Genomic DNA, 17,003 nt, shown 5'->3' on the forward strand with positions numbered 1-17,003 from the left:
GCGCCGGCCAGTCCGCGCGCCTCGCCGCTGACCGCGCACCGGCCGGCCAGCAGCCCGACGGTTCTGGTGTTGCAGGTCGCTCGCAGCTCAGCTCGCCTGCGCCCCCGCGAGCAGCATGTCGCGGAGGCGGCACAGCTACGAGAATGATGGTGAGTGCCCTCGGCTTGGCCGCCGCGCCGGGGTGGGAACTGAGGCCGGGCTGCTTTGGTCCTCGGCTCTCCGGGGAACGTATAGGCAGCTCTTTCTTCCCGGGAGGGTTCTGGGGGCCCGGGAGAGGGAGGCGGCTGGCGCGGCTCGGGTGTGGCTTGTGGCTTCAGGAAAGCGACGGCCTTCCCGCTGCCCCAACTCCTTCAGGCATGGGGAAGGAAGGCCTGGTGAACCCCGTGGGCAAACCTGCCGACCCTTAAGACTTGATCACTCCCTGCTGAGCGTGGACATGCACGTGTGTCTGATGCCTTAGGATTAGTTAGTGCCGGGGATCTAGTGGAGCAGTGTTTTTGTTTTAACCCTCCAGGGGTGCACCTGGAAAGGACCCTGCGAAGACAGGAAAAAGAACACAGCTATGACAGAGGTCGGATGAATTACAATCTGAGCCCTGCTCCTCTACAAGCTACCCATTGATTTCCCTCTTTGAAGCTTCAGGGAAAGAATTTTGCGTCTTACCAACACCCCAGAGTCACTAATAAACAGACACGTGCTGTTCCGTTGGATTGACCTTAAGCATATTCCTCTGTGTAAGAAAGTGCAGGAAAACTAACCTGAGCAGCCTAGTATTTCTCATGTCGGCTTTGATAGTCGCCGGCAAGGAGGTCATTGTGTTGTCATCATAAAAAACAAGCTCAATTCTGCACCATTACTGCCCTTCAAGGACACAGGCACACACAAGAGTGGAACTTGGAGCTATTGATATTTTATTGAATTACTCTTCGAAGAGTGTCTATGGTTAAAGCAAGAAAGACTTTTAGAACCTCAGGCTTTAAATCTGCTATTTACTATGTGAGCTTGCCAGGGTCACATGACTTCCTTAAACCTGAGTGTGTGATGTGGAGTAATATTAAGCCTTTTGGTTTCTGTGAGGGTTCAATGAGATACGGTGCTCACTGATAGTTCATGATGTTTATTTTATCAACTGTTAATGTCTCAGAGGTGATACACACAGATATATACCAACATCATAAGAGAAAAAAAAGTGTAATTGGATTAGCTTACTCTCTTGGAATGTGAAGACAATCAAGCAGAGCCCGGCAGCAGAGCCAGGTGGATCTCTGTGAGTTCGAGGCCAGCCTGGTCTACAGAGCGAGATCCAGGACAGGCACCAGAGCTACACGGAGAAACCCTGTCTAGAAAAACAAACAAACAAAAAAGACAATGGAGCAGAATCAGACATAATTTTTAACAGTGAAACTAGGGAGTACCTGAAAGAATATCCTAGTCTGTCAGTGCCCAGAGTGCAAGTCAGCACTCTACCAGGTCAGCATGACTGCTCTGTATGCTTGGGTTTTTTTTGGGTGTGTGTGGGTTGGTTTTTGTTTTGTTTTGTTTTGTTTGTTTGTGTGTGTGTGTGTGTGTGTGTGTGTGTGTGTTTGTGCTTTTAAAAACATGGTGGTTTCTTGTGTAATGCATGTACAGAATATAGGAAATAAAGTTTTTCGCTACTTTGTATTTGATTAGTGTATAATCTGCTTTGGATTAGAGAGTTTGTCCTTGGCCTTCATCTCTTGTTCTTCCCATTCTCTTTGCTCATCTTACACTTCTTTTCTTCATTCTTTCTCTCACTTCCAGGGTACCCCTAAAGTGAGGGGGAAATGACACTGGAGAGCCAACTGGAGAATTAGAATGTAAATATATAGAAAACCTCGTGGTTTTGTTTAGGAGGCTTGCATAACTTTTGCTTGTGGTTGGCTTTTTTATACCCCAGCTAGCAGCTAAATCATTTTCCCAGTTGGGTCTGGTTACAGAAACCTTAGAATAAATAGAACCAAGTGATGTAAAATTAAGCATTTCTTAATCAAAATTCAGTCTAGCAAATCATTCAGTAGTGGAAAAGGTTGTTTACAGTTCCTCCAATAGTACACATATGGAAATATACACTGTTAGAGTTTAGTGACCTAAATAAAAAGTGTGATGCTTTTAGTGAAGTATCTACAATTTTAAAAAATGTGGGTGACTGTTTTAAAGGTGGATAGAGATTTTAAAGGAATCAAAGTTAAATAGATGTCTGGGTATTGTCAGCTCTTCTCTGACTTTCCTTATACTTGGCTGTGTAGCGTTGGCCTTGTGCATCTTCATTCTCTCTCCTGAATTCAGCAATCTGGTTACAAAATATTTGAAGGAAAGGCCTCAGTTCTAAACATGTAGTCACCTCCCCCCACCCGGTTATTCCCTAAATGATACAATGTCACAACTATTCACATAACACTTATATTAGGTAATGTAGAGATAATGTAAAGTATCACAATATACATAGGTCATGGGCAAATACCAGCACCACTGTATAGAAGGGACATTAGCATCCTCAAGTTTTGCTCTCTGAGTTGGAGCCTCATGGATACCAAGGACAACTATGTAATATAGTCAGGACTTGCTAAAGAATTTCCTAACTACTTGCAGTGCAGTAGCAGACAGTATTAACAGTGGAGGCTCCTTCCCATGTTCAAGACAGCCCAGTGAAGGATAGTGTAGTTCCTCTATGATCACAGGATTGTGGAGAATGAAGGAAGGTAAAGGGTAGAGGGACCAAAGTAACAGAAAAGCTGGTCAGGTAAGGCCTCCCTGCAGATGGCCTATGACTTGAGTGATGTAAGGAACAAGCCATATGGATGTTTGAGAAGGCAGAGGTTGAAAGGAAACCATGAGTGTAATGTTAAGGTTAGAGCATTTGTCATGTCCACAGAACAGCAAGGAGGCCATTGTTGGTAGAAGTGAGGAAGTAGGGGTACAAGTTATGAGAGAAAAGACCAGAGAGTTTAGATGAGGCTCTTTCTTACCTTACTGAGCCATTTTAAATGTTTCTGTTAGAACTATACTATTGGGGGTTCACAGAGGTAGTATTAGATGACTAATCAATAGTTTCTGTCATTTATTTAGAGATACAGAAAGGGCTATCCTAAATGGAAAGTACCAAATCTAAGTCTTAAACACGTTTTGTTGTTTTCTGAGACAGGGTCTCTATGTGACTGCCTAAGTAATCCTGCTGTCTGGAACTATGTAGTCCAGGCTGAAACCACTATGTCCTGGCTATATAGACCAGGTTGGCTGCCCCTGTCATCCCCTAAGGTGTGGACCACCATGTCTGGCAGTCGTAGATTCCTTAAAAATGTCTCTGAACCTCTTCAATTACTGTTGGATATACATTTTATCAGTGTTAAGTATACTGTTTTATTCTTAAAAAGGAATTTAGATCATTCAGAATCTTAGTCAAAAGTCCAGAAAGCCTATTTAATCTACTTCCATTTAGGTCTTTATCTTTTAGACTATGACTGATGTTTTTAAACTTAACTATAGAAAGAAAAATTGAAGAGAGGCGAAAGGTTTATTATGCTGAGGGATAGTATACTTTGTTTCAGAGGTGATATTTTTAATCAACCTAAATTTTTGGTTTAAGTCTATAGTCAAAGTATATTACTTTTCTTGGCTGGGTTTTGTTACTTTTTCTTTTTATGGTGTTGCTTTTTGTCTACTTTGTGGATCCAAATTACACATCTGATTCTAATAAGGGCATAGGAAATAGTACCATGTATCTGTGTAACATTAGGTTCATGTTGCAGTGGGAAAATTATTTTGTTGTTGGTTTGTTTGTCTGTTTGTTTTGTTCTGTTGTTCCACCACCACCATCTGCTTTCCCTGTTTAGCACTCTCTGTTCTGGAACTGGCTGTGGAGACCAGGCTGGCTTCAAATTCAGAGATCCACCTGCCTTTGCTGCTAGAGTGCCGGGATTAAAGGCGTGTGCCACCTTGCCAGGCTGCTCTTTGTTTTCTTAAGAGCCCTATGAGTGATTCAAGGTCTCTTCTCTGCACTAGCTAAGTGTGTATAGCAATATGTAGCTTAACATATGTTGTAAAACTTACATAGCTGTGTTTTAAAGCCTGTTTTGGATTATGGTGCCACCATAGACATGTTTCTCTTTTATTGTTCAGAGTATGAAAATGTTCAGCTAATTGCCCAAAGAGTGACTAAAGTATCTGTTTAGAGTGTCAAGGGCAGTGGTTTTCAACCTTCTTAATGCTGTGATCCTTAATCCAGCTCCTCATGTGGTGACCCCAATCATAGTTATTTTGTTGTTACTTCATGACTGTAGTTTTGCTACTGTTATGAATCGTAATGTAAATATCTGATATGCAGGATATCTAATATTTGACCCCTAAGAGGTCATTTAACCCCCAAAGGGGTTGCAATCCACAGGCTGAGAACCACTGGTCTAAGGTATCTACCTTTTTCTTACTCCAGCTCATTTTTCCCCCCGTGGATTTGACTAGGCTAGTTGATCAAGGAGCTTCAGGGATCTGCCTGTTTCCATGCTCCCTGCCACCTTCAGGTTACAGACAGTGGAATTAGACAGACCGGTCCTCATGATTGCTCAGCAGGCGCTCTACCCACTGACCACCCCCACCCCCCAAACAGTATGGATGTTGTATATGTGCACATGAGTCTGTGTGCCACACTCTCTGCCTTACTTACTAGACTGAACAGCAGCACACCTTTACATAGTTAAACAAATGTGGCATAAACAAATGCAACACATCTCTACATAGTTAGACAAATATTATCTACAACAAGAGGAAAAGTTTTATTTCAGTTTATACTTCCAGGGACAGTCCATCACTGAGGGGAGTCAGGAGAGGAACTCAAATAGAGCAGGAATTTGGAGGCAAGAGCTGATGCAAAGACCATAGGGGAGTACTGCTTACTGGCTTGCTCCCCATGGTTTGCTCAGCCTGCTCTTTTAGAACCCAGGACCACCAGCCCAGGGAAGGCACCACCCACAATAAGCTGGGCCCTCCCCCATCAGTCACTAATTAAGACAATGCCCTATAGGCTTGCCTGCTGCCCAATCTTATGGGTGCATTTTCTCAGTTGGAGTTCTCTTCTCTCAAATGAACCTAGCCTGTGTCCAGTTGACATAAAATTAGCCAGCACAGGGACTCACTATTTTGCCCTGGCTGTCCTGGAACTCTGTATGTAGATCAGTCTGGCCTCAAACTCACAGTGATCCACCTGCCTCTGCCTCCCTAGTGGTGGGTTTAAAGGCCACAATACCAGGTATGTGTTAGCTTTTTGATGCGGGTACTGAGGATCAAACTTGGTTCTTCATGCTTGTGTAGCAAGTATTCTTACTCACCAAGTCATCTCCCCAGCCCCCTAAAAAAGTATTCTTAATGAAGGTGCTGTATTCTGCTTCTGTGTTCTCACCCAGACTCTGCTGAGTTCAGTGTCTTGTTACTGTCCATGGGTTCAGATTGTAATCTGTAGCACTCACATGCACCTTTCATATCCTCTCAAGTACCAGGTAAGAAGAATGCCTCTTACTGGGTGGTGGCGCACGCCTTTAATCTCAGCACTCCAGAGACAGAGGCAGGCAGATCTCTGAGTTCGAGGCCTGCCTGGGCTACAGAGTGAGTTCCAGGAAAGGTGCAAAGCTACACAGAGAAACCCTGTCTCAGAAAACCAAAAAACCAAAAAAAAGAAGAAGAAGAAGAGTGCCTCTTATTGTAGTACTTTCAGTCATCTCCATTTCTCCAAATAAACCTTGGCTGAATAGCCACAGCCAGCAACACAGAGGTTTACAATTCAGAGATGTGACTATGTGCCTGTATTTTCTCAGTTTCTTTAGAAAACCTGCCTTGTCTCCCTGAAGTAGTGTTTTCTGTGTGTCAGGCTTACAAGAGGACCTGGAAGGGTTTTGAAGACAGAAATGGTTGCAAACTGGAGCAAGCTAACTGTATAATTAGGAGGGCTTTGGCACGTGATAAAGGATTAGTATAGAAGATGGACCAGAAGGAAGGGAAAGTTTGGTACGGTTCAGAAAAACAGCTGTTCTCATTCAGCTACTTTTTCACTTGCTAGTCTCCGAACCTCACCTAAAATCTGGTTCTGAATAATAATGAAGAGCACAGTTGGTGCATTATGCATTCTGAAGCAGTTTCTCGGCATGGGCACATTTAGTTAACTCATCATATTAACAAGTACTGTTGACACTGTCAAGTTTAGGAACCAACAACTGAGGGTCAGTAAGCAAGTTAAAAGAGCAGGAGCAGCAGTATTCAGATTCCAGGTGTTTAGTGTGTGGATGCCATTCCAGTGTATCCACAGAAACAGACATAGCTCCCTGGACGCTGTTTATACAAAATTTAACTGAAAAAAATTCCTCCTGACATTATTGTTTATAGTGACCTTAATAATAGAGACAGTGTGGGGCATTGGAAAGATGGCTCAGCAGTTAAGCGCACTGGCTATTCTTCTTGAGAACCTGGGTTTAATTCCCAGCATTCGCTTTGTGTCATACAGAAGTTCATAACACTAGTTAAGGGGGTATGATGCCCTCTTTTGGCCTCCACAGGCTTCAGGAATACAAGTGGTACACAGTTATACATGAATCCCAAACATCTGTACACATAAAATGATAAAGAGATTTAAATTGTGTGTGTGTGTGTGTGTGTGTGAGAGAGAGAGAGAGAGAGAGAGAGAGAGAGAGAGAGAGAGAGAGAGAGAGCGAGCGAGCACATATGGAGAGAGAGAGAGACTGAGGTCCAGAGAGGCGGCTCAACACTTAAAAGCATTTACTACATACTACACAATCATGAGAACTGGAATTTGGGTCTCAGCACTCTCAGAAGATAAGCATGCAGTATATGCCTCTAACCCCAGCTTCAAGCCAGAATGGAGACAAGAGGATCACTAGGACTTGCTGGCTATCAGCTTAGTTAAGTAAAGTGAGCTGCAGGTTCGGGAGAGACCTTGCCTTGAAGGAACAGTGTGGTAGAAGACACCCAACACCTCTCCTGGCTTTATGTGAGTGTACTGGCATGGGGACCTGTACACATATGTGCGTACGTTCACATGCACACAAATCTTTAAAAGAATGCAGAATAGAAATTGTCCAGGTACCAGCCTAGTTAAAACATGATGGTTAGAGCTACTCTAAAGAACACAGCTGATGGAAAAGAGATTAGAGGCTAAGAAGGTGACAAATTTTGTTAGTAGATTCATCATGTAACATTGTGTAATGTTGCTTTTTTTTTTTTAATGTTGCTGAAATAGGTGGACAACCTCACAAAAGGAGGAAGACCTCTGATGCAAATGCAACTGAAGATCATTTGGAATCTTTAATATGCAAAGTAGGGGAAAAGGTATGCACCAAGCCCAGGGGCTAGGGTTGTGACTGACAGCTTTGATTAATTTCTGAAGTTGTACTGGGTAATGTAAGTTATAGACAAAGCTTGCATTATTACTGCACATCTGTATTCCAATGTGAATGTGTTTTGTAGCTCCTGGGATTCAGATCATTAAGGATTTTTAGTAAGTCATTTCATTAGACAAGCCTTACAGTAGACTGGGCATAGTCCCCAGTATAGATGACCTGAAGCAGACTTGGATGCCTGAGACAGTAGTGGGTTATTAGTGAGAGAGGTAGAACACAGCCATGCTGTTCTCACGCTTGGGATGCACATTCTGCTTAGACTATATTGAAGATTTCGTTGACTCTTCCTGGAATTGTTTCTAATGAACAGTAACTCCTGGAATTGATTGATGCTAAGGGGATTCTCCATGAAATTGTCTTTAGTTCTTATTTTCTTCCCCACAGAATTAGAGTGCCTTATAGAAGGCCTTAATGTTTTTATGGTTATGTAGGAATTTTAACTTTAATTCTCTGATTGCTTGAGTGCTAACAGATCTTTAATGTGATGTCCTCTGCAGAGTGCCTGCTCTTTGGAGAGCAATCTAGAAAGCTTGGCTGGTGTTTTGGAAGCTGACCTTCCTAACTACAAGAGCAAGATCTTAAGGCTTCTTTGTACAGTGTATGTATGTAAAAGATTTGTGGATCCAGGTGATAATGTATTATCTACTCTTACGTGCTTTGGGGAATGTGCAGAGGATGTGCTTACATTACATGTCACTAGCCTCCCTTCTGTCCTGAAACTCGTGCTCATGAAATGTTCCTCTTTGGCCCTTTGCTGAACTTACTTTTTAAAAGGGATAGACAGAACTAAAATGAAGTGGTTTTCATATTTTGTTGTTGTTGGTTTTTTTTTTTTAATGTGTGTTGGTGTTTTGCCTGCATGCGTGTCTGTGTGAGGGTGTCAGATCCCCTGGAACTGGAGTTACAGACAGTTGTGAGCTGCCATGTGGGTGCTGGGAATGGAATGTGGGTCCTCTGAAAGAACAGTCAATGCTCTTAACCTCTGAGCCATCTCTCCAGCCCTGGTTTTCATATGTTTTATTTCTTAGGATTTTTGAAATCATTGGAGTTAATTTTTTAACTCAGAAAATAAATGAGAAAGTAGATGTCTTTCAGTTAGAGACCCTTTCCCCCAACCAAGGAATACACAGTTGTATGTTTAAAGTAGAGTTGAGTTGGTTTTATTTTTGTTTTTTGTTTTGTTTTGTTTGGGTGTGTTTTTTTGTTTGTTTTTTGTTTTTTATCAGTAGGACCAAATACATTGGAAAACGTGTAAATCAAGTGAGTGGCCTTCCCTGAATACCGAAGGTGCTTTTGAACCTTTTAATGGGCATAGTTGTCCTCAATGCTATAGTTACCATTTCAGTAATTTAAAAATAATTGTTAAATGTTTACAGCTCATTTTTAATTTAAAAATATACAAAGCAGAATCCATTTTAACATCTAATAGTTAAAATTTTTTTAAAGGTTTTTTTTTTTGTGTGTATGAGTGTTTTGCACGTGTGTCTGTGACTATGGAGGTCAGAAGAGGGCTTAGGGTACCCTGGAACTGGAGTTATGGGCAGTTCTGAGTCACCATGTGGGTGCTAGGAATCCAACTTGAGTCCTCTGCAAGAAAAAGTTCTCTTAACTGCCGAGTTCTCTAGACCCATATTTAAATTTTGTTTTCAAATTTCAAAGGAATCCAGTCAGCTCAGGAAAATGTATTTCTGGACTAAGGGACTCTAAAAACAATCATTTTATTATAGTCATCCATGGATGCCCTGGTTGGATACTGTGTATTACAGAATGGTTATGCGAAGGGGGCTGTTGGAAGCCACGCTTGTTTGTGTAAGGCTGGGCTGGGATTGATTGGCAGTGTCCTTTTCAATTTTTTTACTTGGAGAAAGCCTTAGGGACCATGGCTTATTTTCAATACTAGTATTTCTTGAGGTCCTAAATCCTCCCCTGTACTCAGCAGTGTATTCGAAGGAACAATATGAGATAATTCTCCACAGAATTGTCATTAGTTCTGTTTCCTTTTATTAGGAAGTGACGTTGACTTCTTTTTAGGCTTACCTTTACTGTCCCTTTTATTTATTTATTTTGTGTGTGTGTACACATCTGGGTGCACATGTGCCGCCTCAGTGTGTGGAATTCATAGAACACTTAGAGGAATCAGTTCTCTCTTCTACCATGTGGGCCCTGGGGCTAAAGTCAGGTTGGCAAGAGCCTTAACCTGCTGAGCCATCTAGCTGTCCTCAACTATATTAACTTAACCATGTTAAGCATTTCTTACAGGAACTTGTTTAAAACTGGTTTAATTCTTTATCTTTTATAAGCAATCCAATAATGTTTCTCCAAGTGGAATTCTGGTCCCATGGCACTTGATTAGCTAAATTTAGAAACTCCCAGTGCTCTGTTCCCCCTTAATGATTCTGCATTAAAGAATCTGTTTCATGGAACACTTCTGATATTACCATGGAAACCATTTTCAGTGGAATTGTTATTTCCGCTCAATATATTTGAAGAAAAACTGGTCTAGCATTAGTTGTGGTAATTTTGTTGTGATAACTTCACAAGTAACTGTTCCTTAACTCTTGGACTAACTAAAATGAAAAATATTGGGATCTATAGCTGCATTCTTTTCAGTTACACATATGCCTTTTCTGAAATCATTTTCAAAACACAGTTAAAAGTAATTTTGTTCCAAAGTTATTTGATGTTAAAAGCTTCATATACAATTCAACAGCTTAATATAAAACCTTTGTTTTGGGGTTGTCTTGTACGGGTTCTCAAATCAGTGCACGTCTGTTACCTGAGAAGTTGACAATTTATACAACGTTAGTTGGACTGCTGAATGCCAGAAATTACAACTTTGGTGGAGAATTTGTAGAAGCTATGATTCGCCAACTTAAAGAATCACTAAAAGCAAATAACTATAATGAAGCTGTATATTTGGTAAGTTTAATGTTGTGTGTGTGTGTGTGTGTGTGTGTGTGTGTGTGTGTGTGTGTGTGTGTTATAAATTAGTGTTAAAGGGGAGAAAAGAAACTATGGCCAATGACTCACTCCCTGGTCCTCAGTTCTGGTCCGTGCTCAGCTTGTAGCTGCTCTTTGGGAAGCTGTTGACTTACTGCTCAATGTAGTGCTTATGTTGACTTGGAATCTTAGTTCCCTTCCTTGCAGCATATGATTCCCATGTTATTTTCTTATCTCTTGATCTCTACGGCACAGCTGTTTGAAGACCAACTATTAATAACAGTAATGACATCAGCATGGCTCCTGTCTTTGATTCTTGTCTTTCTTTCACTGGGTTGTCATCTTTTATTCCTTAAATGTTTGTGTTACAATGATTCTGTCTTCTATTTAAGTTTTTCTTCTGAATCATTCTTATGCACTCTCATAGCTGCATAAACCAAATTTATTTTGAAGGGGCCCCCAAATTTATAACTATCTCCTACCCCAACCTTCCTCCTGAGTTCTAAACCTGTATCCCAAATAGAGCCCAGAGATTTTGTCCTTGCAAGTCCCAAAATCCATGTGTTATTCATCCCTCTCTTCTGTCTACTCACCAGCTCGTTCACAGGGGCCACTATCTGCTGGACAAACCATCCAGAAATCTACATTATCTTTAGCTTTTCTTTGCCTCTTTACACATCTCCAAACACTCTCAATCCTATCTCCTAAATTCTCTTCTTTGTCCCATGGCATCTAGCACGGTTTATAACTTTTTGTTGTTAGCTGCTTCCTTACTTGACATTTGTCCATCCAAATTCTCTGCCTTTGACTTTGTCTTCAGTAATAATAGCACCAGAGTGGCCTCTGTATAACTAGGCTCTGCTCCTGTTGGTTACTGGCTAAAAGCTTCACTTCCTTCCTGGTTTTATAGTGTGTGGTCTTAAAATTCTGATACACAAAATGATTCATTGGGCTACAGGGAGTGAATATTAGAAACTTTATCTTCTTTTTTTTTCTTAACAATTTCATATATGTATTTAATATTCTAGTCACATTGGTCCCCCATTATCTTCTCTTTTCCCCTATTCTGTAACACTCTGGAGAGGGCTAATCTAGCTTCTATGGCTGTCTACTTCCCATCCTCGACTTGACATAAGTAAAGTCATGCAATATGTTGCCTTTTGAATCCAGCTAATTCACTCTGCATATTTTTGTGATTAATCCTTGTAGCATTTATTTCTTGCTGCACCCTGCTTTGATGTCTTTTTGCACATGTGACTCACTGAGTTTAATTTAGAGTTGCTTTCATACAAATGTGGGAGGTTATTTACTGGAGCATGAGCACCTTACTAATGGCTACACAACCGAGAAATACCTCCTTCCCTAGAAACTTAACTGCCAGTACAGGAAGGGGTGGGGCCTCGTGGGCTCCGTCCTCGTCCAGGAGGAATGTTGACCTGCCTAGTCTTAGGTAGGTTTTGCGTAGCTGCTGTGAGATTGTGAGTGCTGTGGCCATGTCCTGTCCAGAGGATAACGTTTCACAGACTCCTCCCATCCTCTTCTTCTTGGGTTCTTTCTGCAACACAAAACCTTTATGTGTCTTGAATAGAAGGAAATGGAATTAGGTCTTACTAATACCTAATACGTAGATTGGTAGTAATCTAGTATTTACTATAAATAAATGCATGCATGTTGGAAATGATGTGATCAAGGTTTTTTTTACTGAAGACATTCAGAAAACTGAATGTTTTTACTGAAGACATTCTTTGGACACTTATTAGGATCTAGGATTAAAGTCTTGGTCTTTGGTGACTGCCCCAGTCTGGTTGCTTTCTCTTGTCCCCGTATGCCCTCCAGCTATATAAAAGGACTTCACAACCCGCTGCCAAGAATGCCTTCCCTGCTCCCCACTGAGGGGCTTTGCTCACCATTTATAACCTTGCCCAGGTGTTTTCTTGTTACACTTTTCCCTTGTTACCAATGTCACTGGTCCCAAGAACACTTGTTAATTTATCTTTTAGTGCAGGAGTCATCCCTTTTCATTGAGATTATGTTTGCCCCAAATAAGCTGTTAAGTTCCCTTAAACAGTACCATGAAGAGTGTTTATTTAGCCCTGGCACACAGAGGACACCAGTAAACATCTCTTTTTTAAATTTTCCATTTCTATATTTCAGTGAAAATTATTGCCAGCCAAACAAAAAGACCAACCTACTTCAGTAGAATGGAATAACTAGAATATTTGGCTGTCTGGGTGCTTAATGTAGCATAGCATAGAAACCCACAAAGTCACAGATTCCTATCCAGTGTCACAACTACCCGACTTTGCCATTATACCACAAAGCTACCATGATCAATAAGTCACTGAATGGATGTGAACTATCTTCCACTGCAAGTGTGGTTGTGGGCACTGAAATTTGAATTCATGTTATTTTATGTGAATAGTGTTTTGTTTTAAGCATTAAATTTAGAGACTTCTTGGCTCACAGGTTGTGCAAACAAAAAGTAAGCTAAATGTAGCCATGGGCTTTAATTTTGCAGACCATTACAAGGTTTTTTATGACTATTATGAAGTACTGTTAGGTTTAATACAGATATCCTTTGCCCTCCCAGGTCCGTTTTCTATCTGATCTTGTGAATTGTCATGTGATTGCTGCCCCATCTATGGTTGCTATGTTTGAGAATTTTGTAAGTGTGACTCAGGAAGAAGATGTGCCTCAAGTAAGACTCTTTATGTTGAACCTTTTCCATGAAGCACTGTACCAGATTTTTTTCCCCCCACTGATAACTCTTTAGCAGCAATAAACAAAATACAATAACAGATTATCACACTGTAATGCTTAATATCTGAAGGGCAAGTCCACTGGCTTCCTAGTGGGTTCTCTTGACATCATTGTATTAATTCAAACGATTTTAAGATTAGAGCTGTATAACTAGAAATCCTCTAGATGAGCCAGATATTTTATTTAAGCCCTATTGAAAAGCCTCCCCAGAATTGCATTTTTGAATAAAAAAAGGTGAAGCTGGGGAGTTGTATAGCTTGGTTGTAGAATGCTTGCCTAGCATCTATAAGGCCTTGAGTTTGATCCCTAACACTGGAAAGAAAGAATAAGGAATAAATAAATACAATTAGCATTTTGTTAACTCACCTTTCTAAACTTTCTTCAGGTGCGACGGGATTGGTATGTGTATGCGTTTCTGTCCTCTTTGCCCTGGGTCGGAAAAGAGTTATATGAAAAGAAAGATGCAGAAATGGACCGCATCTTCTCCAACACTGAAAGTTATCTTAAGTAAGGGCACAGTTCATAGGTTCTTTGTTGTTTGCATGAAGATATCCTACTGATAAATGTCTTAGTGATAAATGGTATGATAAATGTCTTAAATTCTCTGTTAACAGTAACACCAGTTCAGTTTCATTTTTTTAAAAAACAAAACCAAACCGTAAAGTTGCTGAAATTTTTCTCTATTACATTTCATTCTTCTGCTGCATAACTCACTAAGATCTCAGTACTTTGCTAGTGCAAGAAGTCGGTATTGTGTCTACTGAGCAGTTTTCACACGTTGGTGAAAGGCCTAGAACGCCGTGGTGTGATAGCTCCACTAGTGTTAGTGTTTGTACGCTTAAAGGTCACCTCTAGCACTTAAAATTACACCTCTGCCCCGGCTACTGATGTGTTGAGAGTGGGAGCCCTGCCCTGGGACATGGGTTCCTTCCATCCTGCACACTAATCCTGAGCACAGCCTTCTCCCATGCCAGTGTGAAAACTGCTTTATCTTGTTAGCTACAATCAGGTAATGAGCCTTGTTAGTAAACATGCCTAATTACTTCGCAACATGATGGTGATGATGGGTGTGTATTCCTTTAGCTTTCACAGATTGATTTTGTCATACTTCTTTGGATACCATTATTAATTGCTTTGTTCAGTACAAATAAACATGACAACTAAAGATAAAGACTTTTTATTTGTGTGTGTGTATGAATATATATACTTGATTTTATACAAATGATAATCCAGTGTATATACTTTTTCACATGTTTTTTTTTTTTCTTTAACTTGAATTTATTGTATGAAAGTATGTGGTTCTATCAGATTGGGTTTATTAACAGCATGATATTCTTTTTTTTTTTTTTTAATGTTTCTCTTTATTAGTCCCCTCTCTGGATATTTAGCTTATGCAGTCTCCTGTTACCATACATAAGTATCAGGGAATATTACTGTATATATACTATACATTGTTGTATATATAATGTATAATATAATATGTGTATGGCTGCATAAAATATGTGCAGGTATATTTATGGTGATATGGATTTATAGGAATGACATTGTTGGGTGAAGATTCAGAACAACTAAAACTTTGACAGAAATTGTCACATTGTCTTCCAGAGACATATTCTTCCAGATTGTACCAATTAACCTCTCTGTCACCAGTGTTTGAGATACAGATGTGCCTATTATCTTGATGATCATTATCAAAAATGTTGCTATCCAATGAGTGTCTTTTATGTTTCTAAAGCCTAAGTGTAGACTTTCATTTTTACCTTTAGAAGACGCCAGAAGACTCATGTGCCCATGTTACAAGTATGGACTGCCGATAAACCACATCCACAAGAAGAGGTGAATTGCTTTTCATCTGGTGATATACACAGAACTCTTGAGTAGATTCTTGTCCCTGTAACATGCCCAAACTGAGTCAGTCACCAACCCTGACATCCCGAATTCAATTCCAAGGACCCACAGGTAGAAGGAGGAAAGTGATTCCTACAAGTTGTCCCCTGACCTCTGAAAGTGCACTATGGCCCATGGGCCACATAAATAAGTAAAACTGCAATTTTTAAAAATGCTCAGACTTGCATTTGTGTGTCTTAGCTATGTTTCTAAATATTTCCAGTGAGGAATTCATTTCCTCTGGGTCTTAAGCGTCGAGGGTTAATGCATGTTAGAATGTAATTGAAACAGCCCTTGCTTTTTAGAATACCAGTTTTCACAGACTTGACACGTTTTATATCCAAATACTCAGTTTTAAAAATAGCCGAGCTAATGGCTCCGAATGTGCTTCCACAAACAAGCTGCTGGGGTACAAATGGAGAGTGGGGCTGCTGAGTGGGTAAAGGCAGCCTGGGGAGAGCCCCAGACCACAGAGTGGAGGGCACCTTTGAAAAGTTCTCCTGGCTTCAGCGTGCATGCTGTGCCAAGTGTGGGCACAGTAATGGCATTTAAAATCTTTAAGTAAAAACAAAAACTTAATGCCATTCTTTTCTGTCATATGAAATACCATATTCTACTTTGTCCCGTATTTTAGAGAGTAGACGTTTTCTGTACTGTCTAGCCAAAATGTTTATATTAAATATTAAAATCTCTTTTTAGTATTTAGATTGCTTGTGGGCCCAGATTCAGAAACTGAAAAAGGACCGGTGGCAGGAAAGGCACATCCTAAGACCCTACCTTGCCTTTGACAGCATCCTCTGTGAAGCACTACAGCACAACCTGCCTCCTTTCACGCCCCCGCCTCACACCGAGGACTCGGTGTACCCGATGCCCAGGGTCATCTTCAGGATGTTTGACTACACAGATGATCCCGAGGTATGTGAGTAGCCCCCAATCCAGGAAGGCCTGGCTTGCGGCTGTACTTGGGACCTAGTTTGCTTTGACTTACACTCTCGATGCTTTGTTTTTCTTTTTCTTTTTTCTTCTTTTTTTTTTCAGGGTCTCTCTCTGTGGACCCAGATTGGCTTTGAATTCACAAATTCTCTTACCTCAGTCTTCCAGGTGCTGGGATTACAGGCTCCTACCACATTGCCCATCCTAGCTCTGAAATAACCTTTCAATTTCCAGGGTTTTTTTTATCATAAGAAGATTGATGAAAATCAATTATATGCTTTGATTCAGCAAACTATATCACCTTGTTATGCACAAAATTTGTTATGCTCATAATAAGAGAGACAATATAGTTTACCAGTCAAGAGCCAAGTTGGTTAGCATTTTAATACAAATACTGCCTGGGAACATGAGTGAGTTATTTACTCCCTGTGCCTCAGTCCCCAAAGGAACAATAATAGTATGGATCACATGTAGAAAATGAACAGTGTCTCATATGAATGCTCAATGTTAGCTGTTTGGGTACAGGGTGTGTCATGTGTGTATGTGGGGGTGGCCAGAGGTTGACTTCAACTGTTGTTGCTCACCATTGTAGCTATATGGCTGACCAGTAGGCCCCAAGGGATCTACCTATATTGAGCCTGCCCAATTGAGCATGTACCACCTGGTATAGCTTTTAATGTGGATTCTGGGGGTGTTTAGTTCAGTTCCTCATACTTGTACAGTAAGTACAATACTCAGGTATCCACTGAGCCATCTCCCAGGCACCATGTTTAGCTAATTATTATTACTGTTTAGTGTGTGTCTGTCTTTGTAGCCCAGTCTGTTCTCATTGTGACAACCCTCCTGCCTTGGCCTCTTGAACTCTGAGATAGTTAGTACCTGTGAGCCACTATGCTGAACATTTCTGCATTGTTGTTATTTTCTGGGAAAGGTCCATCTAACCCAGGCTGGCCTGGTGCTTGCTGTGCAGTTGAAGATGACCTTTAAGCTGTGATCCTCTTGCCGATGCCTCTATGGTGATTATAGGCATTCCCCACCATGCCCACGTTTATATGATGCTAAGGA

General features: G+C 40.9%; 1 protein-coding gene across 5 annotated transcripts in view; it reads left to right on the forward strand.

Moving 5' to 3' along the window:
• Positions 1-12: 12 nt before the first annotated feature.
• Positions 13-17,003, forward strand: part of Ncbp1 (nuclear cap binding protein subunit 1) — a 37,599-nt gene continuing 20,608 nt past the window's right edge. For 2 of the 5 annotated variants that reach the window (XM_015992533.2, XM_076564155.1), the window contains exons 1-8: positions 13-149; positions 7,259-7,347; positions 7,916-8,045; positions 10,181-10,337; positions 12,949-13,056; positions 13,504-13,625; positions 14,885-14,954; positions 15,705-15,920. In XM_015992533.2, the coding sequence (XP_015848019.1) occupies positions 10,278-10,337; positions 12,949-13,056; positions 13,504-13,625; positions 14,885-14,954; positions 15,705-15,920 (576 nt within the window). In that variant the 5' untranslated portion in view covers positions 13-149; positions 7,259-7,347; positions 7,916-8,045; positions 10,181-10,277. The remainder of the gene's footprint in view (positions 150-7,258; positions 7,348-7,915; positions 8,046-10,180; positions 10,338-12,948; positions 13,057-13,503; positions 13,626-14,884; positions 14,955-15,704; positions 15,921-17,003) is intronic. The other 3 variants (XM_006973691.3, XM_042271110.2, XM_076564156.1) reach the window with 2 other exon arrangements.

Source organism: Peromyscus maniculatus, chromosome 2 (genome assembly GCF_049852395.1).
Source record: "Peromyscus maniculatus bairdii isolate BWxNUB_F1_BW_parent chromosome 2, HU_Pman_BW_mat_3.1, whole genome shotgun sequence".
Lineage (NCBI taxonomy): Eukaryota > Metazoa > Chordata > Mammalia > Rodentia > Cricetidae > Peromyscus > Peromyscus maniculatus.